The 27,726-nt window shown below is 38.8% G+C and overlaps 1 protein-coding gene across 6 annotated transcripts in view; it reads right to left on the reverse strand.

Annotated features, from left to right (window-relative positions):
- Positions 1–27,726, reverse strand: part of KCNIP4 (potassium voltage-gated channel interacting protein 4) — a gene marked incomplete at both ends in the record, with an annotated part of 1,193,276 nt that overhangs the window by 216,119 nt on the left and 949,431 nt on the right. For 2 of the 6 annotated variants that reach the window (XM_079704275.1, XM_079704273.1), the window contains one exon: positions 8,193–8,304. The exons of the other annotated variants lie outside the window; for them this stretch is intronic. In XM_079704275.1, the coding sequence (XP_079560401.1) occupies positions 8,193–8,304 (112 nt within the window). Of the gene's footprint in view, positions 1–8,192; positions 8,305–27,726 lie in introns of those variants that run through there. 6 annotated transcript variants of the gene reach the window in all.

The following is a 27,726-nucleotide window of genomic DNA, read 5'->3' on the forward strand; positions in this document are numbered from 1 at the left end:
AGACTCAACGTAATACAATAGTCAGAGGACCAGTTTACTTTGAAGAGTTGAAATGTGTTTTTAACAAACCCACAAGATAAAGGTTTATAAACTCAATGAAAAAAGCATAATGTCTCCTTGTCCAAGAGGCAATGAAACCTAAACAAAAATCAGTAAGAAGGGGGGACCCTAATTGTCTAGCTCCAGCATTGCCTCATTGTGTAACACAATCATGTTGATGGCTTAATTTACAAAACAACCCTCTAAACTGGCCTAGAAATTGTGAAATTAGGGGAAGGGAAAACATTGCACAAACACATATATCCTAATTCAAATCACTTGCTAATTTGGCAGAAAATTCCATTAACCCAAAAAGAAGGACTAGACCCCCATCCAGTCAATGAGACTAAGGACTCAAAAAAATCTAGATAAGTTTCCAAAAGGTGACATCTTACCAACCTGAGACCCCTTCTCAACAGGTTCCTTTATTGCCAACTCTAGTGTAGGGGTTAGCAAATTACAGTGAAAGGTCAAGTCCAGCCGGCTACCTCTTTTTGATCTTTCAGCGGTATTGTATTACTTTTTACAATGGTTAAAAAATAAAATTCTGTGACAAATGAAAATAGTATGAAATTCAGATTTGAGTGTTATTGGAAGACAGGCACACACATTCAGTTTTATACCTTTCACGCTACAACAACAAAGTTGAGCAGTTATAATGGACTTCATGACCCACAAAGTTTAAAATACTTAACATATAACAAGATGACTGACAACTGTTCTAGAATAAAGCTCAGCAGGTGCCAAAGAACTCAGTGAACAAATCATTGCAAACATCATGGGTTTGACCTTTCAGATTTATTGCCTAACTCAGTGGTTCTCAAAGTGTACCCTGGAACAGCAGCAGCCTAAAATGAGAAATCATTAGAAATGCAAATTCTCAGATGTTAACCTAGATCTAGTGAATCTGAAACTCTTAGGGTGAGGACTAGCAATCTGTATTCTAACACACCATCTAGGTGATTTTGATACACGTAAAGTCTGAGAACTGCTGATATAACTCAAGGAACGTGTTATCTTTTCATAATTACAAGAAAGGCATTTATTGGCTTCTATTTGTATCCCAAGCACTGAGCTACATATTTCACTTATATGTTTGTATGCCCTACAACAATTCTGAAAGGTTGGGCTTATTAGCCTCATTTTACAGAAGGAACTCGAACTCAGGAAGGTTAAGTAATTGGTTGAGAGTTACTGAATTAGGATTTAAACTCAGAGCTTCACTTGCCCTCACTTTACTCTGCCCTCTCCCTTATCATGTATGAGAGAAAGCAGCTCCTTAGACCATGAGGGAGCTGCCTGGGTTTATCAGGTAGGCTTTGGCATTCTCTTGTTGAATATAAACAATGTCACAGAGTACTAACATCAGACAAGACCACTCTGTACCTATTGATCAAGAAAAAAACAAGACCACTCTGTAATCAAGGCTGAGAAGAGGGCAAACATGAACTTCATTTAAACCACAAAAATAACCAAATATCCACCATTCTAGCTAACGTAGCTTGCTTTTTGTCAATTACAGCTTTAGCCTTTGTCTAGTATTTGCTACTTGTAGGTAAGATTTATTAAGCCAATTACCCTGGATTATTGACTTCATCAAACAAAGCCCTGCTTCCTAAATCATAATCCTCTAACACAAGCTCAAATCCAGAAGTCCTTTCTAACACTCTGTTACCGAGATGCCCCACAGTTCTCCATGGTGTGTGTTCTCCTTTTCCGCAAAAAGTAACGAAGCCAAATTGTTTGACCACAGGTGTGTTCCTGGTGCTCTTTGGCTGGAAGTCATTGAAATGTACAACTCCTCCACCCTCATCCCTCCTCACTAAGTTTCCACCTCTCTGCTCCAGGCTGGGGTGGGAAATGGGTTCCCAAAGTAAGCAAAACTAAAAAAATAATAGTCCCCAAACCAATCAGTACCAAGCACATTGTCAGGTTCAGAGCAGACATTTACATGGATTAATTATACCTTAAGTGGATTCATGGACTTTTTAGAACCAACCTGATTACAATAATGACTTCAGGAAGCTGCCTATTTTTTCCTTTAAATTACAGTTCAAATTCCTGTTTTTAGCTTCCAGTCTTTGCTTATCAAAGTCTTTTGATCCCTCAACTCATCAGATTTCAAATGCCACCATCTCTGTGTAGCCTTCCCTGAAATTTTCCAACTGGATGAGATGCTCTTCTCTTTGTGTTTTCTAAAGGCCTTGCTCCCCCCACCAGACATTTTTTCATCTTGGATTAGTTATTCATGAGCTGTTTGGTTTTTAATTTGAAAACTTCCTAAGAACGGTAAAATGTCCCATGTCCTTTACTCCCCTTCACACAGTAGGTGCTTAGTAGATATTTGTTCAATTTCACTTAGAAATCCAAGTTGTTGTTGTTGTTTTTTCCCAGTTATGGAATTGAAAGGACTACTTTCCCAGCCAAATCAAAGTCCATCTAAGCTGGGCTTTTTCAGCTCTCTGCTGGATGTCTGATTTGAAATTATTTCCCAGGGCCATAAGGTTCTAACGAACAGCTACCTCAAAGGCTTTTGGTGTGTGGTTTATCGCTGCTTTGCAGGGTAATATTGATGTTAAATCTTTCTGGCAGAGAAAAAAAGAAAGTAAAAAAATCGTAATCAACTAATCAACAGTTTCCAAGCTACTTTGGAAACTTGAAGGAGGCACTAGAGGCTCTCAAGTATGTCACACAAGTAGGAGTGCCCTGGCACTATTACTGTATGGGAGTAAATTACACTCAGGCCATCATTTTTTTAGTATGTTCTACATATCAAGCATTGTGCTGGACAGCAAGGTTAATTATATAATCAAGAAGATGGAATAAAACTATGTTTATTTCCCTTTACATTTTTTTCTGTTTTTGTTCCAGGAATTCCACATTTTATACCATGTTCCTATGTTGGTATTACCTCATCCAGTACCCTGCATGTAGAACTTGTGCAAGCAACTTTCTGGCATATGAATTTGATAAAATTCTCTTTATCCATTAAAAACCCAGCTTAGAAATCATGTCCTGTCGGGAGTCATCTCTGATCACTTCTATCTCTTCCACTTGGGCTTAATTACTTTCCATTCTTTATATCTCGGACTCATCCTGATTTAGCTAACATAATGTATTGCATTTTCTTTGTTTATACTCTACATACCCTTATGCAACTGAGAGTTCCTTGAGGGTAGCAACTACTTTTAATTCATCTTTGTATACTGGGCCTAGCAGAGGGATTGGCATATTGTAGATAGCTGAGAAACAATAAATGTAAGCCACTGCGGAAACACAAATAACAAAGTATTGGTAATTATTGAAGTTGTATGATGGGTACATCAAAGTTCATTATACTATTCTCTACACGTTTTGTGTGTAAAATTTTCCAAAATAAATGTTCAAAGTAATTGAAGACCTTGCAAGATGTCAGATGTATCTTTCAAAATTTTTAAATTCCCACCATAAATGAAGCTATATTGGTAACTACAACCACTGTGTGCCCCAGATTTCTTTTTTTTTTTCTCATAAGAAATACATTTGAGGTCAAACAACATTGCCCTGAAATAAAAAACAATTATGCCATTTCAGAACAGGTGCAGGTCAAGAGTATTATATTAAACATGAGTTTCTGGAAAAACTGGAAATTGACCTTTCAGATTAAATATCTTATTGAGGAGGGCAATCTATGGATTTTTGCCCATGTTGTCTCCTACCTAAATTGTTCCAGAAGCATAACTGGCACCTCTGCTTCCACTCTCTTACCTCTGAACTCACCTTCACCTACTCCCAGGCTGATGTACCTGAAACACTGGTCTGCCATATCGCTCATTATTTCCTCAAAGCTGAAGACTTTGAGCAAATGGCTCTTCACCAGTGAGAGAATGTGTCGTCTCGTCATTCACCCCAATGGACCCCTTCAGACACATCTCATTTCAACATTCTGATGCCCGCCTGCTACAAGCTGCTGCTCTTCTCCATGAAAGCTACCTTCGGTCAGTGCTCAGGGTCACAATTCAAGCTCTTTGCTCAGCCTGGAATGTTATTTCCCCATTCTCCCATCTGGGAACTCCTTCTCACACTCTAAGTCTTATACAACTGGTTTTTTCCTCCATGAAAACTTCCCTTGAGGCCTTTCCAGAATGTTCCACTCCATTTGTGCCTCTACAGGCCATTTCTTGGGTTTGTGCCCAGAGCTTATTTCTCCTGTCTTGTTAGGTAATTAGTTTCCCTTTCTAGAATGTAAGGTTACTGAGAGTTCATTCCTTCAGTGTTCATCTTGTCCCTTCCCACCAATTCAGTCAATGCCTACGAGAGTACCCTGCCCACATTTAGAATCCAATAAGTTATATACTACATGCAACACTGTGAAATGATGAGATTAATCTTGTGAATGTTCTTCTCCTTCCCTTTATTAATGAGTGGATATGTGTAAAACCTCAACTCATTATATTAAAATCCCATTAGTCATTTTAATCCTCTTTACAAATTGCTTTTGCTCCCTAAACCTTGAATTTTAACTGAAAGAGAATTATTTTTTAAAGTAGGGCTTTATTGAAATCAGAATCTAATTTAGGTGGGAGCAGAAATGTTTCTCTTTACCTTTTCCTATTCATGGCTAATTCTCACTAGTCATTGTAGATAATAATAAAGTAACACTGCTTTATCTTGACACTAATACAGAAGCTCTCATTCATATAGGCTCAAAACTACTTTCTAAGTTAATCAATCCACGGAGTCACACGAGAAAATACTCCACAATGGTACCAGTGAAGAATCATTGCCCCCTGAGGAGAGTTTAAAGTTTGATGTTGCCTAAAAGAAGCTCACAGTTCTGCTCTGGGCCTCGTCTTTACTTCTCCACCAAAAAGTGTGGCTAATTCTCTGGTCTTTTTCTGGGCTATATTTTCTAAGTGGTACAATCTCAGTTAAATGTTTGGCAATCTACATTGGGAAAGCCCTTTTTGGCCTTTTTATCATTTGCAGGTAGAAAAGATAAAGGACTTGATAATCTAATATTTTGTGGCTTGCTCTGTAAAGGCCTTTTTTCTTATATCTCCACTTGACTCGTGATCAAAAACATCTGTTTCTGCTTGGAGAGTGCCCCAATCTGAGAAAACAGAGATAGGAGGCCTAGACTAGAATTCTTATGATTTCATTGCATCTCATTGTTGGATTCTACTTGGGCTAGCCATTCATGGACATTGAATATGTCACAGATGGTCAAAATTCAGTGCAGGTCTTCAAGGGAAAGGGGCTCAGGAAACCATTTGGGGTGCTTCTATTCTAATCCTGCCTCTAAAGTCAGTAGTCTGGTTTAGCTCACTTCCATGCCATGCCTGGGTCCTATACTTGGGTTGGGAAATTGTGTAGCCATTGTGTAGTCTTATTTCCTATGAATGCATTTCCCTCAGATATCTCATAGGGTGTTAGTGGACAGTTCAGTACAAGATTCAGGAATTCAGGAAATTTCCCACCAATGTTTTCGTTAATTCTCTTTCCCAGTATTAGGAAAGAGAAATAAGTGAAAAGTGTGCTGTAGTAGGAAAAGCACCGTATAGGATTCAGCAGTCCTTGGATTCGGTTCTGTCTCTATTCCCAGTTAGTGTTGCCCTCTGATAAATCTGTCAACATCTCTGGGTTGCAGTGGTCTTCTATGTAAACTGAGACAGTTGGACTAGATCAGTACTTTTTAACATATACTTCAGAACAAAAAAGATTTTTTTTTCCCAATTTTTTCCTACTTGTCAAGGAAATATACCTCATGTATGGTGATAACCTGCCTCTTTGTTATTTTAGCACAACCAAGCCTTGCATACTGAATCCAAAGTTTTCCCAGCTTATTGGACATTTTACACAATATCTTAAATGTGTAGGCACATCATCTCTATATATGTGTGTGTATAGAAATAAAGATTCATATATGGACATGGATATTATTGTTTGGGTATGAATATGGATACCTATCCCAAGAAAGATGTTTCAGACTAGTTCAAAATTCTGTGATTCTATTTGCAGGAGTTAGGTTTACAATTCTACTTTTTGTATTGTTGGAACTCAAATTTGAAGGTTCTGTCAGAAAATCTTTAAGTGACATAAAACAACACTTAAAGAATAAAAGCGGAGTTATTTGCAGGGGGCTTTTGCAAACTTGGGACTTTTGACTTTAAATGTCTACATTACCAACACTGGCAATAAAAGAACAGTGCGTTATCTTATAGGGCTGTGAAAGTTGACTTCCTCGAATACCTCCATGATGGTTTTCCTTAGAGCCTGTTTCATCTAGTTCTGAAACCAAGCCATCTTGAGTATAGTGCACTAAAGCCGTGGGCTATGGCTTAACTGAGTCCAGAGAACAAAAACTAATATGGAGGAAGAATGAAACAGAAGCAAATTATTCCAATCATAGAAATTGAAATGATCTTATCTGTATTTTGTTAATTCACCACTAGTGAGTGCACTGAGGCAGAAATCTCAAAATAATGCAAGATTGTTGTGTAGCACTTGGAAAAGTTTGTTTCTGTATTGTTTTCCTTCCAGGAAAAAAGGTAAGGTTAAATAAAATTACTCCCACGGTTAAATAAAATTACTGTGTAATGTGAGAAAAAGCAGAAAGTATTTTCTGAGGTTTTTTTTTTTTTTTTTTTTTTTTTTTTTTTGCGATTTGCAGGCCTCTCACTGCTGTGGCCTCTCCCGTTGCGGAACACAGGCTCCAGAGGCGCAGGCTCAGCGGCCATAGCTCACGGGCCCAGCCGCTCCGCGGCATGTGGGATTCTCCCGGACCGGGGCACGAATCGGTGTCCCCTGCATCGGCAGGCGGACTCTCAACCACTGTGCTACCAGGGAAGCCCCTGAGGTTTTATTTGATCCCATTACAATATTGTTCTTATGTGTGCCTGAACAGAACTTGTCACAGGTTGAGAATACTTAAAAGAAGATATGAAAATTGCATGGAACTTCTTCTGTTCTTATAAGGTCTAAATAGTAGAACCTAATGAACCCACTTGTAGAAAAAAGGACTTTCTGAAGATAAAATACATTGACCATTATTAACATATTAACAGAAACAACCTGTGTACCGGATGGATATAGTTTGGGATGATGTCATCTTAGCTATCAGGTCTTAGCTCCTTAACTTGGTCAGAAAGATTAGAAGCATGGGCAGGCTTAAATATGTTCCTCATCTTCCCCTATTGCACACAACGTGAGAAGTGAATATTCATAAATAACTCGGCAGTAAAAGATCATATCCTTAGGAACTCCATTCTTTCACTTGAGAAGAAAGAAGAGCTTGGACATAGAATTGACATCAAATAATTGGGGTTTAAATAATTCAAAGCATGTTATTTCAGTAGAAAGATTGTATATGTATATATAAAACTATATATATATATAACTATATATATATATATATAACTATTAAATGGAAGTTAATCAACTTTTTTTACTCCCCAATCGTTGTATAGAATTGATTTGGGTAGTAAAATTTATATTAGACGGATAAAATATTTATTGGTAGCACCAAAGTTGTCCTGTGCTTATATGGGTTCCCACTCAAGAGACAAATGAGCAAAGTGGCTCATTGGGAAATGTAAATGGAACACTTTTGCAAATTAAGAGTTCAAAGCAAATTTTTGCTAAGCATTCACTAAATCAATTTTAAATCAAAAGCATTTTATATAATAATCAATAACCGAAATAAAGCATTTTATATCATAATCAATAACCCAGCTCCACCCCCGTACCTCCTAACTAATGAGGCAGCCACATATTTCCCTCACAAATCTGGGTACTCCTCCAGAGGATGGAATTACTAATGACATTATGGCATGGTAGTCAACACGAAACTTGACAACCAAAACAGCAACCTGTATTATCACCCCATAATAGAGAGACCTAACTTCCTATCTGGGAACTATATTTAACCCACAATATCACCCTAAACTCAAATAGGTTTCAAATAGAAAGATAATGGCACAATATCCCTTGCTTTCCAATGTCAAATATCTGGGTAAACAGAAATGAACTGCCCAGTGCTAGGCGGCTCCATGTCAAGCACGCATATTTTAAAACTTTTACTTTGCGTATTAAGCCTGCTCAACTTCTGCAGCGTCTGTATCCACTTCTGAACCAGACCTGACCAACGGCACGGATGGGAGCGACCACTTTACCTTCCGAAAAATCAATCAGTCCCAGCAAATGAAGCAGCTTCAGAGATGCACATATAATCACAACAATACCCACTGTTTGCAGTCCTTCCGACTCCCACTCGAGAGTCAACATCCTTCAAGCTGGTAGAGCATCCCAGCCTCCGAACCCCTTCGGAGTGGAGGGAGTTAATTAGAGAATCCGAGCAATATCTGGCTTGGAACGAAGACTCACGAGGGGGGAAAGTGAGCAGCTCCTCAAAGATGCACCCGGCAAAGCAGCGGCCCCCCGGGGTGAGGACCGACTTGGGCTGAAGTCCAGGCTCTCATACTGATGCTGGCATTTGCCTGGTAGGGTCCCTCAATCACAGCGCGCCGGCCTTGGGACTCTGCGCTGCAGCCAGAGAGTACTTGGACTTCAGAGCTGCTAGGGAAACATCTGTTGGAGAACCGGGGAGTTTGCTGTGTCCCTGCCGAGAAGAGACACTCCCAGGAAACTTGCCCTGGAGAGCACAGCGGCGCTCTGCGCGCTGACGACGCAGCACCGTGCTGAGAAGAGCTGTCTGCGCGCTAGTTTGCAGCCTGGTAAGCTTGCGAATGTCCTCTTTTTGCCATAGCAACTGCTCTCTCTTCTCGGAGCAAGTTCAACCCGCTCGCTCTCAGGCTGCTAGGAAAAATTCAAATTTGGTGGCTGGTGCCTACAGCCGCTTAAAAAAGCCCCTGCGGAAGCCCATGGGCAGCTTTTCTCGGGAGAAAAGCGCAGGGGCAAAATATCCATGATTCAATGGCTTTTTTCAAGCGGGAGCATCCAAACCGCAGCCCACTTGCCACTACACTGGGCCTGTTCTGGTCCCCGTTGACACATGATTGAGAGCATTATCAGGGAGACTGATTTAGTCATTATATTTACAAACATAGGTAGAGGGTGAGCAGAGCAGTGCCTTGCAAGAACACTCCTGCTCAGTAACTGCCCCCTGGAAGGTGAGTGCTACGATCGTCCTTAAATTCTTGCTTTAGCCTGTCTCAAAGCAAAGTTTCACAAACTTCCCTAATGATAAAAATTACTCAGCTTGTTAAAAACAATCTTCTGTGGAGAGTCTGATTCAGAGGATTCTGGAGTTTGTGTTCTTAAACTAGAAGCTAGGTGATTCTTACCATCAGGGAAGCATGAGTCCTGCTGTCCTGAAAGATCCCAAGGGGCATTCTATTCCAAACCACACCAAGCAGCCTAGGCAGCTTTGTGGGAATGGTCACTGGATTCTGGGCTATGTCAGGACCACACTGGCTTAGTGTGGTTCTGACATAGAACCCCAACCCAAGAGTGGTGGTGAAAAGAATCAACTGCGATTCTGTACTTGAAGGGATTTTTAGCCCCTGGGAACTCACTATGAAACATAAGGGCTTATGAGTAATGTCTTAGACCCCAGGGGATATCTCCTGGTTCTGCTACTTTCTTGCTTTGTGATTATTTTGCAAGACACTTAACCACTCTGAAAACAGTTCTTATTCTGTGAAGTTGTGATTATGATCCTTCAATGCTTTATTTAAAGTTCTCCATTTAAAGGGAACTCTGGCAACTTAGAGTGGTCATAATAAGAGTTAACATTTACTGAGCATTTACTATGTGAGCATTTACTATGTGCTCATCAATATTAGCTCATTAACTCATCCCCATAGCTCTATGTGACAGTGATTATGGTCATCTTCATTTTATAGGCGAGGAAATGGAAACATAAAGAGGTTAACTTGCCAAAACTGTGGGCACAGTGCTTGTTAGGCGAGGAACATTCATTCTTTCATTCAGTTATTCTTTAATATTTATTAAGCTGCTACTATGAGCTATAGATGATACATGAATGATAAAATGGGAAACAATGTCCAAACCTATCCTTTGGGGACTTACAGGTTAATAGCAGAGGCAGGCATGAAATTGAATGTGACCCATAAATGTTCTAGCACTTGAGTAGATATCTTTGACGGTACAGTGGGAGCACAAGAAGGGAATGTCAGCTCCACCTGGGGAAAGGTGGGTGGTGGTAACAGGAAGGAGACTTCATGGAGGAAGTAACCATCAGTGATGGTAGCTTTCATCATTATGGGAAATACTGTATCATACACAAGCTTCAGGGTAGGCAGGCTTGGGTTAAATCCTGATTCTGTCACTTGTTTGCTGTGTGAATTGGGGGAAACCGCTCCATCACTGAGTCTCAGTTTTCTAAATCCGAGATAGGAATGCAGCTGCCTCCTTGTCATGGTTGACATGAGAGTTAACAGACCGTGGAGAGCTGAGCCCAGCCCCTGGTATTCCCTTGCTCAGCACAGGGTAGTTGTGGGATTATGATAGAAGTGACAACTCTTTAGAGTCTCTGCTGGGTCTCGATGGATGAAATGACTTTGCTCTTCTCTGGTCCTGCTACTCCTCCCTGCCCCTAAGTCTAGTTGCAGTCTTTTCTCCATAAAGATTTTTTGAACACCCCAGCTCACAGGGCTATTTTTCTCCTCTGGGTACCAGGAAAATAACTGGTACCTACAACTTTAGGTCATCAAGTTGGCTCTTTTCATTTTGGCTAATACGCTTATGGGAGATATCTTTCTATCAATCAGCGCAACCATCTATCCATCTAAACATGTTGTTTTCAGTTGCATCACCAAGCCAGTGAAGGGGAAGCAGTTCTCAGCAGTTGATGGGAAAATAAATGTTTTAAGTAACCATTCTCTGAAATTCCTGCCAACATATAGCTATAGGAAGTCAAAAGTTAAAAGAAGTTACAGAAATTAATTAGGTCAGTTAAACTATAACGGTATTTTTTAATCCTACCCAATACCATATTATAGTTAAAAAAACTAAGGTACAGAGAGGTTAAGTGACTTAGTCAATGTCACACAGCTAGAAAGTAATAAAGCAGAATTAAAATATCCCTTTGATACCCAAATTTATTATTCTCCCTTTATGCATTTCAGTAGATTTCAGCAAATATTTGTCAATTGATCTTTTGAATTATAGAGTTAGGCAAAGTATTTTAAAGTTGCCACATCCCATTTTCCAGGAAAGAAATCCCAGCCCTGTTTGAAATTCAAATAAAGCCCCATGGGTATGATTTTGTTCATTCCAGGCAGTATTTCCCTTCAGGACAATGGCATTCCTAGTGTAGGATCCACCAGCTGAGAGTCTTGGAGGCCCATCCATTTCCTATCTACATTAGCTACATTTGTACTTGGTTTTCAGAACACTTTCTGTTGGCTCCAGCTATAGGATCTTCTAGCTCTCAAAGAATACAATGGGCTCTTTCACATGCAGCCCCTAGGATTTTGTAAGGTAATAACATGATTGAAGAGTTTCATTCTTCATCTGGAAATCTAGGGAAATGGGAAACACCTGGAGAAGAGTGTTTCTCTAGGGGCATTTTGGAAAAGAATAGTTGGCTGCATATTATTTTAAAAAAGCAACAACTCCAGCTTAGGCTCTATCATTTTGTTGCAATAATTTGTTAGCCCCAAGTCAGGTTATTATATTAAAATACACTCTGGCTTTCTCTCCCCATTCCCAGGCTCACTGCTTTCTTTACATTGTAAGGAATACCAACCATAGGAAAGGAATACCAAAGGAATAAACTAACATTTCATGCGCACTTACTCTAAGCCAGGCACCATATACTTTACATGTATAAATTCATTTAATCTTACCACAAACCAGAGTTAGGTATTGTTATTCATATTTCAAAGAAAAATAAAAAACAAGGTTATTGAGATTACATTATTTCCACAGAGTCACATTCAATAAAGGGCACACTCAGGATTTATGTCCGATTAACTCTAAAACTAATAGCCACTAGCATTTATGGAGAACTTATAGATGTTAGGCACTATTCTAAAATCTTTATGCATATTAACTAATTTAATACTTTCATAATTCGCTGAGATTTATATTATTACTTGGGTTTCAAGGAGAAAGTTCAGGCTTTAAAAGGTGAAGTGATTTGCCTGAGGTCTTGTACAGAGTACTTGGCAGAGTTGAGATTTGAATTTAGGCATCCTGGGTACCAGATTCTATGCACCATGGTGCCTCTCCACACCATGATGAAGGGCTCTTTAACTGGGGCTCTGCTAAGGGACCCTGAAGAATCGCCAGGAACTCTTGGGAAAATGAACTTTAAAATGTACTCAAGAAGGCATGGCCAAGCCAATTAACTAGTCTGAGGAAGACAGAGGATCAGTGAGTAGACTTTCAATTTTCTTGCAGCAATCCACTGTGATCCTTTAAGTAATCTCAAGTGAGCTAATTTGAAACTTGAAATTGATCATTTCCTCTTCTTTTTGTAGCTTCAGTTTGAAATTTCACCAAGTTGAGAAAAAATATTAAAGTTGGATAGATTTACCTACCTACCTATTTCCTCTCCAAAATATAGGTAGAATGACAATACATACAGGAACTGGTGAGGTCAAATTTAAATTTAATATTATTAATTTATACTTGTGTCAACTTTTAGAGATCATTTAGAGATCAAATCATCCAATCTTTTTATCTTACAGGGGCTTAAAAGTGAGGTGCAGAGAGCAGAAATGACTTATTCAAGGTCAAAGGACTTGGTAAATGGACAAAATTGGCTTGAATGTCATGATTCCTGAGCTATTAATGACAGGAGAAACCAGGATGATACACTGAGAAGTTAAAAAGAAATTAAATTCTAAAGGAAAAATCTTCTACCCTCAGTCAATAGGAGTTAAGAGAAGCAAGACATCAATGTGGTTGGCATCATTGAGAAGATTCCGTTGAAGAGAAAAACTAACCTGGGTCTTTAAAAATAAGTGAGGAGAGGAGGAATGACTTTCCCAGAAGTAGAAATGCACACACACTAGGGCAGCATTCACGATGGTGGCATGGCTGGATTGAGGTCTCCTAGGCAGGAGAGAAAAATGGTCCTGGAAAATTGTTGGAAGAGGCCTCTTAATGTTGGGACCTTTTAGGGCAAGTAATGAGGACAAGGTTGTTGTATGACCCTTAGTGTCTCTTCTAATTTTAAGATTTTTCTCACCAAAATGATGAAAGCTATTCACTTTCTGATGCCGTCTATTCTATCCCAAACCCTTACTTCTACCCTTAGTATATCGCATATCTCTATCTTGGGGTTTCTCAATTACTTGCAAAGATCCCAAAATGTTCTCCAGACAAACTTTCACTCAAACATGACAGGACTCAAGCTATTTTACTTAGTCGCAGGGCTTATTCTGAAAGGTTAGTAAATGCGCCTGGCATGCATTTCTTTAAAATATGTATATGGTTGTCCATTAAACAATTAAACAACCGGCCTCCTGGTTTGAGTGCCCTGTTGAATCCATAAGTTGTTTGTAGGAGAATACCTTCCACTTTAAGAATTCCAGCAATATTGCACTAATGTATTTTGAAAAGAGTTCTCATGTACCCTATTTATTTATTTACTTATTTATTTTTCGGTACGCAGGCCTCTCACCGCTGCGGCCTCTCCCATTGTGGAGCACAGGCTCCGGATGCGCAGGCTCAGCGGCCATGGCTCACGGGCCCAGCCGCTCCGCGGCATGTGGGATCTTCCCGGACCGGGGCACGAACCCGTGTCCCCTGCATCGGCAGGCGGACTCTCAACCACTGCGCCACCAGGGAAGCCCCTCATGTACCTTATGATCAAAGTATGTGGAGTATGTAATCTTCATATAAACAATTGGCAGACTACTTGGAAATGCAACAAGAAAACTTTTATAAGAATCTAATCTTTCCCTGTGATTTATGATTTTTTTTTTTTTTTTTGCCTGCTTTAGTTTCCTTTTCCTGGCCTTTCTGGCCTAAACTGAGTGGGTTCCTGGGCTCACCAATTTAATAGGACATACAACTTTGTCACTCATGTCAAAACCCTTTTCATGTGCTCTCTCTATAAAAGGTGTCAGCCACTTATCACTACAATGGGCTGGCTTTAGGGCAATGACAATCAAGGATAATTATATGATTATCCTTTCTTTATTATCTTAAAATTAGGATCCAAATAATTCTGAGCCCCTGCTATGTGACAAACAGTATACAGTGTGTATTACATAAACTATCTCACTGAATCCTTAAAACGTCCAGGTAGGATAAGTAATATTATTAACTCCATTTGATAGATGAGGACACTGAAATGCAAAAACTTAAATTTTCTTATACTGCAACATAGGGGAAGCGATTTTAGCTTTGTGTGGTCCAACTTGAAATTTATGTGAACTATGCGAGTGCAGAGGGCCTGACTGATGACCTATCAAACGTACATTGTACATCTGCTTCTGCTTTACTCATTAAAGAGTTCATTATCCTGAGGTAAAGATTGCTGCTCACTTCGAAGATATAGATCATTGCCTTTCTTCCTGTGATGCTGATATTAATACTCATTGTCCCCTTCCCAGATCATGCTGCCCCGCTATGTATGTGCTAATCTGTAACTATACTTCTCTGATGAACTTTTGAAAGAATAACTCCCCTGCCAGGCTTGATGTTCTTTTTTTCTAGCAAGGTATAAGACTATGCTAAAAACCATGCTTCAGTGGAACATTTCTCAGAGCTGAGAGACTGTCTTATGGGCTATAGCTTTCAGCTTAGCTGGAATAAAACTCTTTCTTAATCGTAGTCACAGACTGGTTATTGACTTTCCATCTGCATTGCTTGGCATAGTCGACAGGGTATCAGAGAAGCTCACCCAAGGTCCCGGGTGTTCTCCTTTGGGCAGGCACTCAGTATCAGCACAGGCCCCTTGAGCCCCTCTGGCTTCCCAGCATTCTCCTAGTGCTTTGGTGAGTTCTCCTGATATCCAGACCTCATAGATTTTAAAAAGTGACAGTCCTGAGTTTTGCCCAAGCTGTTAAAATGTTAAGACTTGGAATATTATGGAGGTACCAGTACATTTCCTAAGTGGAAGGGTACTATAGGAAAGTCCTTAGGCAGAGAAAGCAGAAGGACCATTCGAGTGAACTGTGTTGGCTCAACTTTTTAAAACATGTGGCTTAAAAATTGGAAAGATTTGTACTTTATAGTAAAATGAAACAAAAAAGGGGGTTGGGGATTGTGCTTCTAAAGCCTACCAGCTCCTGGATGCACAGCCACAGACTGGAACTCCAGCTGGCTTCACATACAATGGGTACAAAGTCAATACTCATCTTGCCCCCAGATCACTAGGATGGGGTGCTTTTGACATTCCAAAACTGTTTTTTTATATATACTCAGTTAGAGAAACTAACTTGATAAAACATCTTTTCAAAGTTCTGACCCTAAGGGAATAAAAGTATTCCTAGGAGAAAGCTTGAAATTGTAACTCTTATCATGTCCTTGAAATGTAAACATAGCCCATATCACTTGAGACTAAGGCCTTGGCTCAGTTAGTAGAACCCAAAACTAAGAAAAAAAAAAAAATAAAGGAAAAGAGACTTTTTAAAATTCAAGCAGGAAAACTATGAGATCTCTGTGTGTGTCTATCTGGATGTATATATGCCTGCGTGTACATTATAAATATGATATCTCTATCTCTGAATGGTATTATCAAAATAAATTTGTAAAAGAGCTCTATTTAATTGATTTGAAAGTAAGCACTTACAAATCAAATATTTCTAAATGTAACATAAGCTAGTCCCAAAATTTAAAGGACAACATGATCTAGGATTAATCTTTAATGAATAAAAACAAGTTTAAGTTGTTAGTTTAATTAATACAGATATGTCTTTAGACATATTTAGAGTCATCAATATTAAGTATAATACTTTTATTGTACCTAGGTTTACTGAAAGTCAATAAGCTCATGTTATCTCTGTTACAAAATTTGTCAACAAGAAAATTAACTTGGTATGATGATATTTTCATAAATAATGAAATAGAGATAAATGGAAAAAAAGTTTTTTGGGTGAATTCTTTAAGAATACTTATGTTATGATATGCCTACCTAAGCTTCTCCCAATTTTTGGTAACTTGAAACTTTAAAGTTTCACTGAATTAAGTTAAATGATGGAAATTCATTGAATTCTACATCATTTTTAAATAAGATAAAATACTGAAACATTAATTGCTAAAGAAGTCTATGTTTACCTATTTTTGACCTCTTATTACAATGATACTAAATATATTTGAGACTATTAGTAAATATATTTTGTGCTTTATTGCAATATTATACAATAAAGTGTCATATGTTCCTAGAAATTAATTTTTTAAAAGGACTGTATATGTAAATTAGGATATATGTTGTTGGTAAGAGAAAGTATAAAAAATTGAGAATTTTTGTTAAGGAAAAAAAAGTGATTTTGTCCAGAAGCTGGTTATTTCTAAATGGAAAACAAAAGAAGGGACAAACATATGAATATAAAAAATTGTGGAGGGTTTGTGGAAAAGGAACCCTGAGAAAAGAGTTTTGTGTGTAATTAAATTGAATTTGAGTGAGTGAATTTTAATATTATAGGTAAAATTGTGGAAAACTAGAATTTGTGTTTTTCTCTGCTAAGAGGACAAAGTTTTCTTGAAATACTGATCTGTTGTTTTTGACAACTGACTGTAAAGCTTCTTTACCTCTTAAGTAGTCTCTTCTAACTTCCTGTATTTGTCTTAGAACATTTTATTGTCATCTTGATTAAGTGAATAAGTAGTGTTTCACAGTGACTTATGATCCTACTTCACCAAGCATTTAAAACCTTTTGATATCTTTGACAAACTTCCTCAAGTCAAATTCTGAATGAAGTTCTTTTGACCTCTAGCTAGCTTTTGGATGCTTCAGAGAGCCCTAAAACAACTCAAAGGGAGATATTAAACTAATTAGGCTTATTTGGTAGGTTAAATTACATGGGAAACATTGTCAAATGAGTAGTGATAAACCTTAGGTTTTATTGTATGGGTGAATGTTATTAATATATATGTTCTAGAAATTATATGAAGTTTCTAAAATTTGAAATGTCCTGGTATGTTGTCAGTCATAATTCTAGCTATTATCTTAAAATGTATGTCACAGAAATAGCTGAATTTCCTCAATAATTGCAATGTAATCAGGTCTTTAACCATGCTTTTTAAGTCTTTTGTAATTTATAGGTAGTCATTGTCTTACTCTGATGCTTTTACAAAACTGCTTATAGATGACTTGCTTTTATGCTCCAAAACTAAGTTAGACTAGGTAGCAAAAGGACTTCCACCATGTATGAGGGCTATTTCAGCAATTGCTCTCTTATGCAAGGCTACTGAAGAGATAGTAGTGGGGTCTCCTTTAACTATTTATGTCCTCTACTCAGTTTGCTTCCAGCACTACAGTAAGAAAACAACCAGGACTGCATTTTATTAACAGATTATCTTCTTGCTCCTAGGAATGACTTACAAGAAATTCCTATTGATAATGGGGATCTAATTTGATTTACAGATGGGTCCTCTTTAAAGGATGAGCAGGGACATTACTGAGCTAGATATGTGGACATAAGTGAAAGCTCTTATTTACCAAAAACAAAGTCAGCACAACAAGCTGAATTAATTATCTTAACCCAAGCTTGTCACCTAGCTAAAGACCAGATAGCAAATATTTATACTGGCAGTCCCTATCCCTTTGGAGTGGCCCATGATTTTGGAATTCTATGGAAACAATGAGGTTTTTAACCTCTTCAAGACAACCTATAAAAAAATGGAAAACAGGTTTCAGAGTTATTAATTGCTATACACCTGACAAAACAGTTAGCAATTATTAAAACACCAGCATTCTGACACTATGGAAGCTAATGAAAATAAGCCTGATGATGCTGCAGCCAAACAGGCAGCTTTAAATACTCAACCTGTCCAGCCTCGAGAATGTCCACTGTTCTCTGTTAACCCTGCTAAGTCAGTAAAAGATTTCCTTCTACAGGCACAAGAAGAAGAGAAGAGATCACCACTGAAGAAGAGAAACAGATGTGGCCACAAAAAGGGGAAATTTTTGACCCCATCACACAAATATAGTTTGGACCTGATTTTAAAAAAACTATAGTGTCTGTTGGAGAACAATTGCCATTCTTTAACTCATTTGGCACCTGAAAAAATGGTTTTGTGGGAAAACAATGTTTTTGGAAACTTTCACCCATTAGTGGTTCAAGGGAGATATATTACATTATTTTCAGGGTCTTATTAAGGCACTTAAAAGATATAAAAAAATTGGTAGCTAACTCCTTTTTCAGCAAGTTCTCCAGAGGCAGCTACCTTAAGGATTATGGATTAATAAAATAGTATTTGCAGCCACAATGGAAAGGATCTTATCAGGTATAATTAACTAATCCATGCTGAGCCTAACTGAAAGACATAAATTCATGGATTCACATCTTTCATTTAAAAAAGGCTCCTCCACCTGATGGGACATTGACCCTTGTTTTTGATACCTGGATTCAACGGATCAAGACAAACATCAACAAAACAGAATGAGAAGACAACAGCAGAGGCAGACCGCTAAGCCAAGATGCCAGACCTGACCCATATGATTATTTATAATACTTTCTTGATTTTTTGTACTTTTGCATATGATTTAAATGTTTTTCCTATTGTGGGCACAATCTTATGCAGACTTTAAGAATCAACCCAATTGTTGTGTTTGTGGTCAATTACTTATGTTCAGCATTTCTGGCTTACCTTGGTGGATTTCTCCTCTCCAAGCTCTGAGTGGATGTCCCTTAGAAAATTTATTTCAGAAGAAAGAAGTTATAGTTCTGTTTAGGCCACTATTGATATTACTAGATGGGATCCTCTCACCTGGTCAATCAATGATACTTGCTCTGACTCTGGCCATAAATATGAATTCTCTCTTAATGGTACCCAAGCTCGGTCTAAACAATGAGCTAAAATTCAGTCAAAGAATTTAACTTCCTAATTATATAGGACCCTCCCTCAGCTATAGGATGGATTTATATGGCTAACACCAGGCTATGGTTGTTTAATTTTAAGAGCTCCCCTATGTTGAGAACAGTTAAATCATACTAAGGGCAATCAGCCTAGTAATACTAGAAAATTAAGCTGGGTGCCTTATAAAAAATGTCAACATATCATTTCCCTTAAAGTTAGTAATTGGTATGAGGCAGATTGGGTTATACAACTAGGAATACACTGGGTTTTACCTAATGGAACTCAATGGGTCTGTGGTACCAACCTATGGACCTGGCTTCTGCCAGGATTGATAGGAAGATGCGTTCTAGGATTCCCTTGGTCTTAAGATAATACGCATACCAAGTTAGATGTAACTCCAGCAACATTTACCCTTAATGTAAGCCCAATGGACTAAAAAATAGATATTCCATTGGTATGACCATTTGGCAGCTATTTCTGTGCCTTCAGTAGGATTGGAAGACATAATCACAAAATTCACCCTCACAAAATTCACCCAACAGGCCTTGAATGATAGTAATCAGGCTATAGTCCTACGGAATTCTGAGAGCTCCATGATGAGAAAAGCAGTATTATGAAACCACCTGGCACTTGACATTTCTACAGTGCCCCAAGAAGTCACCTGCCCCATAATTCAAACTGAATGCTATATTTTATACTGTTTTATACCAGATGAATCCTCTAACATAACACATTTAATGACCCACATGAAAAATAAAATTTCTGCTTTAGGTGAACCACTTCCCAGTCTTGGTGACCTTTAAAAAACTGGTTTGGCTCTGGAAGTTCATGGCTTAAATTTCTACTTATGAGCTTATTAATGTTATTAACTATATTACTTACATACTGTCTGTTTTATAGGATTGTTTTTTCTTGCATTACCCAATGTGTAACCAAGCCTCAGACAAAATTAATGATGACCACATAACTTGATCACATATATAACTCTATATAAACAATTATCATTAATGTAACCATGTATTAATATTTCTTTAAAAATTATTATTAAAAGCACAGGTACAATGCCTGTGAGACAACTTGATGTAGTTGATAAAAGGTAGAATCTATGAGATGTTTCCCTTTCAGCATATAGCTTTGTGCCTGTTCATCATATATAAATAACTCCCCAACATAGATGACTATGCAAATCCAGAGATAAAAGCGGCCTAAAAAAACCCCAAATAATTAAAAAAAAAAAAAAAAAGATGATGCTTAGCACCAAGGGACATGATGGACCCATGGCAGACAGCACTCACTCTGGAATCAAAGGACAAAATTTGATAATTAAGGCTTTCTATCTAAAGATTTGATATCAAAAGGGGGAAATGATAGAGAAAAATTTCAAATTTTCACATATTGAGATATAGGAAAGCCATTTTGGTTTTACATGATGCAGCTTGAAGTTTATGTGAACTATGTGAGTTTAGAGGGCCTGAATTATGGCCTAACAAACATACATCGTACACTCGCTTTACTCATTAAAGGAAAGAATGCATTATCCTGGGGTAAAGAATGCTTACATTGAAGATATAGATCATTGCCTCTCTTCTTGTGATGCTAATGTTAATACTGTTAATCTTGTCCCCTTCCCAGATGCCAGAGTCATGCTGACCTGCTGTGTATGTGCTAATCTGTAAGTATACTTCTCTGTTGAACTTTTGAAATAATGTACCCCTGCTGTACTTGATGTATGTTCTTTGTTCTCACAAGGTATAACACTATGCTGAAAGTCATGCTTCAGTGAAACAGTTTTTCAGAGCTATCTGGGAGGCTTTCTCCTGGGCTATAGTCTTCAGCTTAGCTTGAATAAAACTCTTTCTTGTTCTTTGCTATAGACTGGTTATTGATTTTTCATCAATAGTAACTTGCCCAAGATTATGAAGGGGATCAGAATAGGCCACTTCAAAATATGCCACTTGGCATAAGGATTATGCTGAAAGTAATCGAGAAACAGCAGGTGCAAGAAGTGTTCTCTGCCCTCCTCTTGTCTACATAAAAGCAGGGCATACATTTCACTTTGTGAAGCTGCCCCCATCCCTGCTTTTCCAGGAGTCAGAGAGCAAATCTTATCATGGGAGACAAAAAGTCATCACCATGATGAGTCTGCATAAACAAAACTAACTGCATAGAAGCCTTACCTTCTATTAGTTTCCCCTATATACTTCCCCACAGTTTATCATCCCTTGAAACCCAAACTCCCTTTCTTTTGTTAAAATGGTACATAAGCCCCAGAATCTAACTGCTTTTTTTTTGGTTTAATATTTTATTTATTTATTTTTGGCCGTGTTGGGTCTTCATTGCTGCATGCAGGCTTTCTCTAGTTGCGGCAAGTGGGGGCTACTCTTCGTTGCGGTGCATGGGCTTTTTATTGCGGTGGCTTCTCGTTGTGGTTCATGGGATTCAGTAGTTGTGGCTCACGGACTTAGTTGCTCCATGGCATGTGGGATTTTCCCGGAGCAGGGCTCAAACCCAATGTTCCCTGCATTGGCAGGTGGATTCTTAACCTCTGCACCACCGGGGAAGTCCCTAACTGTTTCTTTGACTTTTACATCTTTTCTGTGAACTTCCACGTCCATAAATATTAATAAAAATTGAATACTTTTTCTTCTGTTAGTTTCTCCTTTGTTAGTCTAGTTTGCAGGCCCCTAGTTTCTTAACATAAGAGGATAGAGAAAAAGTTTTCCCTTCCTAATAATCACATGCTAGAAGTCAATGAGTTGGGATTTAACCTCAGGAATTCCTACTCCAAAGCCAGTGTTTTTACATCTTTGGGGAAGTATATGTAAAGACCACTATTTTTGTTTTGTTTTGTTTTGTTTTGTTGTTATTGTGGCCCCATTAAACAGAGAGAAGCAAGATTTTTTTTTTTTTTTTTTTTTTTTTTTTTTTTTTTTTTTTTGCGGTATGCGGGCCTCTCACTGTTGTGGCCTCTCCCGTTGTGGAGCACAGGCTCTGGATGCGCAGGCTCAGCGGCCATGGCTCACGGGCCTAGCCGCTCCACGGCATGTGGGATCTTCCTGGACTGGGGCACAAACCCGTGTCCCCTGCGACGGCAGGCAGACTCTCAACCACTGTGCCACCAGGGAAGCCCAAGAAGCAAGATTTAAAATGCAAATAGTACCCAGAAAGATGTGGTGTGGCCTTAACTTCATACTGAAGTATAATGCTTGGCATCAAGTTCTTTCCTGGAAGCAAGGTAAAGAGAGCAAGAAAAGAGAAATGAGATAAGGGAAAGGGCTCAGGAGGGAAGGAGGAGGAAGGAGAAAAGTTGAAGGGGAAAGAGAAGAGAAGAAGGAAATTGGGGGGGGGGGGTGTAGAAATGAGAGCGAGAAAAGACAAGCAATCCTCTATGCTAACCACCATGGGAGATTCAGAATACAGAGCTGGATGTGGCCTATTTTCTGTTTGCTAGATTCTCAGAGACTTCCAGGGAGATGGGATCTAAAATAGGAGTCAATAAGGCTAAAGGAAAGGAATGAGTAAGGGGTTATTTCTACCTGAATTAGTCCTACCTCCCTGGTCCATCAGTCTCTGGGGCCTCTGTAACTAGACATGCAGAACATCCATTCAGCGCCATTTTCTTAGCCACAGCTTCAAATGACCTTGGAAATAGAGCAGGCGGTTTTAAAAGTGAGATGAATGACATCTCCATGGATATTGCACTAGCCATAGCTGGGCCTTGGGCACTGCATTCAGTGTCTGTTTCTTGGCCCTGTGATGCCTTTCCCTTCACTTGGGGAAGGACCCTTCATCAGCTTGATTCTCTCAGTTTTTAGGCAGAAGACTACCATAGCTTGACTCCAGTGTTCTCAGCTGCATTGGCTCATTTCCTGTCCCACAGCAGCACTTTGGGAAAGAGAGCCCAACTGGTTTAGACTTTAATGCATTCTGATCTCAAGAGACACTGAATGATTACCTTGGCCAAGTTTTGTTGTATAGGGTTGTAGGGACTACATGGAAAGAATATTTGCAGAGTCCTCAAGATCCTTCTTTGAGAACACTTCCAACCCCCTCTTGTTTGTTTATTCTCTTTCTTTCTTTCTTTTCTTTCTTTTCTTTCTTTCTCTCTTTCTTTCACTCTCTTTCTCTCTTTCTCTTTCTTTCTCTCTTTCTCTCTTTCTTTCTTTCTTTCTTTCTTTTTCTCTCTCTCTCTCTCCCTCCCACTCTTCCTTCCTTCCTTGTTTCCTTCCTTCCTTCCTTCTTTCCTTTCTCTCTTTCTTTCTAATGTGCACATGCAGGCAAGTACATGTGTGCACACACACACACACACAATTATCACTGGGATTATTTCCCTCTTCTGCCAGGTACATGCACACACACACACATAATTATCACTGGGATCATTTCCCTCCTTTGCCAGGTTATAACAAGTCCCCATGAATAGAGAAGTCCCCTCTGCACTGAGCTTAGTGCCTTCCTACTGGGTGAGAAACAAGTCTTAGTGAATGTCTACAAAGAAAATGTTTAGGATGCAGGGTATTGGCCACGGTAGGCATTCATGCTCTAATTGCAAGTTCTCTGAAGAGATTGGCCAGGGCCTGACAGCCAGGATTCATAGCCGGGTCTTTGGACCCTCAATCTAGTGCTCTTTTTACTGTAACAGGGAATTTAAGATGTCTACACAATTACCAAGATACAAGCAAGAAGGGACGATGCTCTATTGAATAGAGACATTCCTCCTAGTGAGAAGATCAGAAAGATCCACAATAAAGAGAAGCCATGTGAATTGGCCTTGAAGGCTAGGACTAATATTACCTATGTACAGATGTTGCTCATGAGTGCCAGCTGTTGCTAGTATCCCAAATCAGACAAATTGATGACTAGCTGCCAAGATCTGCTTCAAGCTAGCAGCCAATGAACCTGGGGGCAGAGTCTAAGTAAATCTCTTTAGCAAATAGGACTAAGCCTTATTAAAAATAAAAAAAGAGGTAAAAAATATTTTTTCTTCCTACCCCAGCTCCAAAAACAGAGGTCTGGAGAGTTAGAAAGGGAATCACTTCTCTTCTGGGAATTACATGTTTCCCAGAACTTCTAGTCAATCAATGTGGTAGCTTATCACTGCTGGAGATTACTTGTTTTCTATCATTACACTCATGTTGCTGTAATGCCAAAATCAGTTTGTATTAGTTTCCTATTGCTGCTGTAACAAATTAACACAAAATCGGTGGCTTGAAACAACACAAATTTGTTATCTTACAGTGCTGGAGGTCAGAAGTCTGAAATGGGTCTCACTGGGCTAAAATCAAGGTGTCAGCAGGGTTGTGTTCCTTTAGAAGGCTCTAGGAAAGAATCTAGAGGCTTTTCCAGGTTCTAGAGTCTGAACACATTCCTTGGATAGTGGCCACCTCCAACTTCAATGCCAACAATGCCAAAGTTGAGCCTTTTTCAGGTAGTGTCATTCTGAACCATACTATTTGCCTCTTTCTTTCATTTATCCTTGTGAATCCATCAGGCTTGTCTGGATAATCAAGGATAACCTTTCTATGTCAAGGTCAACTGATTAGCAACCTTAATTCCATCTGCAACTTTAATTACCCTATCATGCAACCTAGCATATCCATGGGTTTCAGAGATTAGTATGTGGATGTCTTTGGGGGGCGGGCATTATTCTGACTATTACACAGTTACAACATATAAATTACTTTTAACAGAAAACATCCCTTTAAATAAGAAAAGAAAAGCTAACCCTAAACTGAAACCCACAAAAATAAACTCTATTTAATCAGGAGCAAGCCAATTGATATATGTGTGTGTATTTAATATATATAAAAAGAACCTTGTTTTTGAGAAGCAAAGTGTACTTTAATTAGCATTTCTGTCTTTGAACTTCCAATTTTTACTAAGAAAGGACTCTGAAGAAAATACATTTTAAAATATTAAAAAGGAACAGCAAACAAGTTAGAAGATATAAGCTAATGATCAGACCAAGGGACATTCTACTCTCATTTTAGTGGTCAGAAGCAATTAGATGCAGAGCAGGTGTTTCCTGTGAGCCCGGAACTAACCTAGGAGGTACAGGAGATAGAACCTCAGAGTAGACAGAACTGGGAGAATGTTCCCCCTTTACCGAATTTCTAGGAGGATCACAGAAGATAGTGAAGGAAGAGGCACTTCTTAACAGGGAAAAGGCACCCACACGTTAACACTCTAATTAACTCTCCCAGACATCCTAGGATGGATAAGACTAGAAATAAGCCAAGATCTGCAGCTATGGAGGTTTTCATTTTTACTTAAAGTTGTCAATCCTCTGAATATGAGTAAGTCACAGATCATGACTTTCAGAAAGACTTCTCACTGCATTAACAGTACTGTGGTAAATGAGGGACTTTCCCCTTTGAAGATCCATTCAATGCTTTCTCCTATGGGCACTGCTTTTAAATGGGCTGGTTCTTACACACTTGAGCTAAAAAATCAATTCTAACACTTTCCAAAAATCTACATTTATCCAAGATTTTGTTATAATTTTATGTGTATTTTCACTTTCGCAGACTTTGTCTCATTTATTCTTTCTATCTGTCCATTGTAAAAATGAGAACACTGATGTTACTTGGCCTTATCCAAGGTCAAAAACAAGTAGCAAAACTGGGTTTTAAAACTAGGTTTTTGACTCCATATCCATTTTTTTTTTTTTCTGCTCTAGTGTTTACAGAATAGTTTCTCTGTGTTGGGCGTTGTGGTGAGGGCTTTATTTCTGTGATTTATAAAATGGGAATAAGTGCATAGCTCCCAGTGTTGTCAGGAGCAATAAATGGGTTAGTACACAGTACATTTAAAGCATTCAGGCCATTGCAGAAGATTTAGCAAGTGCTCTATTTATAAGAGTAATTATTAGCATTTCTTCACAAGCCATCTCCAAGGTGTTTCTATTATTACACCCATTAGACAAATGGAGAAACTGCAATTCAAAATGGTTAAGACACTTAACCACTTTTTCTGGTACGTGACCAAGTGAGCCACAGGAATCCTCATTCACACAAGTCAGCTTCATGTTGACTCTCTAGGCTTTGTTCTTTAAAACAGAGCCATTCTTAGTCACACACCTGGACTTCCAAGTGGGGCAGAACCTAAACTAACCAAGCTGCAAAACTGTTCCATCAATTTGGAAAGATCCTCAGATTTCAGATGCCTAGCTCAGTGATCATTTCTTCACCTGAGAAATTTGACCTTCACATTATTTCTATTTCATGTCATTCATGCGTTTTTTCATTCATTCTTCAAAACAGTTAACACTGATTATGTGCCATGAAAAATATACAAGGGACTGTGAGGGATAAATATAATGAAGAACCTTATGGTCCAGAAGGGGAGGTAAGGAATGCACATAAGTCACTAAATCCAAGGAAGAATATTAGTGTTCATGAGAAGGTATGTTTAAAGAGCCATGGTGGTTTAGAGGAGGGAGAGGAACAGGGAAGTAGAAAGGTGAGGTCCATTAGGGAATGATTCATAAAGTCTGAATTTGACTTTCATAGTGGTTCAATCATTTTTTTCAGTGAGTCAGTCAACATCATTTATTGTCTATTATGTGCTAAAATATGCAAAACCCCTCAATATAATCCAAACAGCAAATCCTGTTGGCTCCCCCGTAAAAATATAACTTTTCTCTGACTAATTCTCACTAATTCTGCTAACATAGCCCTTGACTCAAACCACTATGTGACACATTCCCATCTGATTTTCCTACTTTCACTCTCACACCTCTACAGTCTGTTTTTACACAGCAGCCAAATTACAGAGTATATTTTCATGTAACTTCCCTGCTTATGGCCTTCTGAGGGACAGCTGTCCATTACATTGAGGATAACGTTCTGGCCTCTCTTTGATTTCAGCTGAGACCAATTCCATCTCTCTCCCATCCCCAACCACACTTCTCACATAGTCTTTCAATCCTTTGAACAAACTAAGATTATTCCCGGCTAAGGTCTTGTGTTTGGGGATCCCTCTGTGTAGACTACCCATTCCTCCAAGGCTGTCCCCTTCTTTCTTTTTTAATTTAATTTAATTTAATTTATTTATTTGTTTGTTTGTTTATTTATTTATTTTTGACTGCGTTGGGTCTTCTTTTCTCTGTGTGGGCTTTCTCTAGTTGCGGTGAGCGGGGGCTGCTCTTCATTGCGGTGCGCGGGCTTCTCATTGCAGTGGCTTCTCTTGTTGTGGAGCACGGGCTCCAGGTGCACAGGCTCAGTAGTTGTGGTGCATGGGCTTAGTTGTTCCATGACATGTAAGATCTTCCCGGCCAGGGAGCAAACACGTGTCCCCTGCACTGGCAGGTGGATTCTTAACCACTGTACCACCAGGGAAGTCCTCCTTCTTTCTTTCTTTCTTTCTTTTTTTTTAAATAGGCTTTTATTTTTGGCCAGGCAATTACAGCATATGGGATTTTATTTCCCCAACCAGGGATCGAAACTGTGCCCCCTGCAGTGGAAGCATGGAGTCTCAACCACTGGACCACAAGGGAAGTCCCTGTCTCCTTATTTCTTGCTCTTTCTCATCACTCAATTCTAGGCTCAAATGCTGTCTTCTCAGAGGGTGTTTCCTTGACCAGAAATAATCTGTGTCTCCTCTCACTACTGCCAGTCATGCTCTATCTCCATAGCACTCATCACTTTCCCTGAACTTTTTTTTTAACATGTTTGTCAGCTCATTCATTTCCTATCTCTTTCCACTTGTATAGCATATTCCCAGTATGACCTCTTTGTCATA

The sequence above is a fragment of the Hyperoodon ampullatus genome (genome assembly GCF_949752795.1).
Source record: "Hyperoodon ampullatus genome assembly, chromosome: 1".
NCBI lineage: Eukaryota > Metazoa > Chordata > Mammalia > Artiodactyla > Ziphiidae > Hyperoodon > Hyperoodon ampullatus.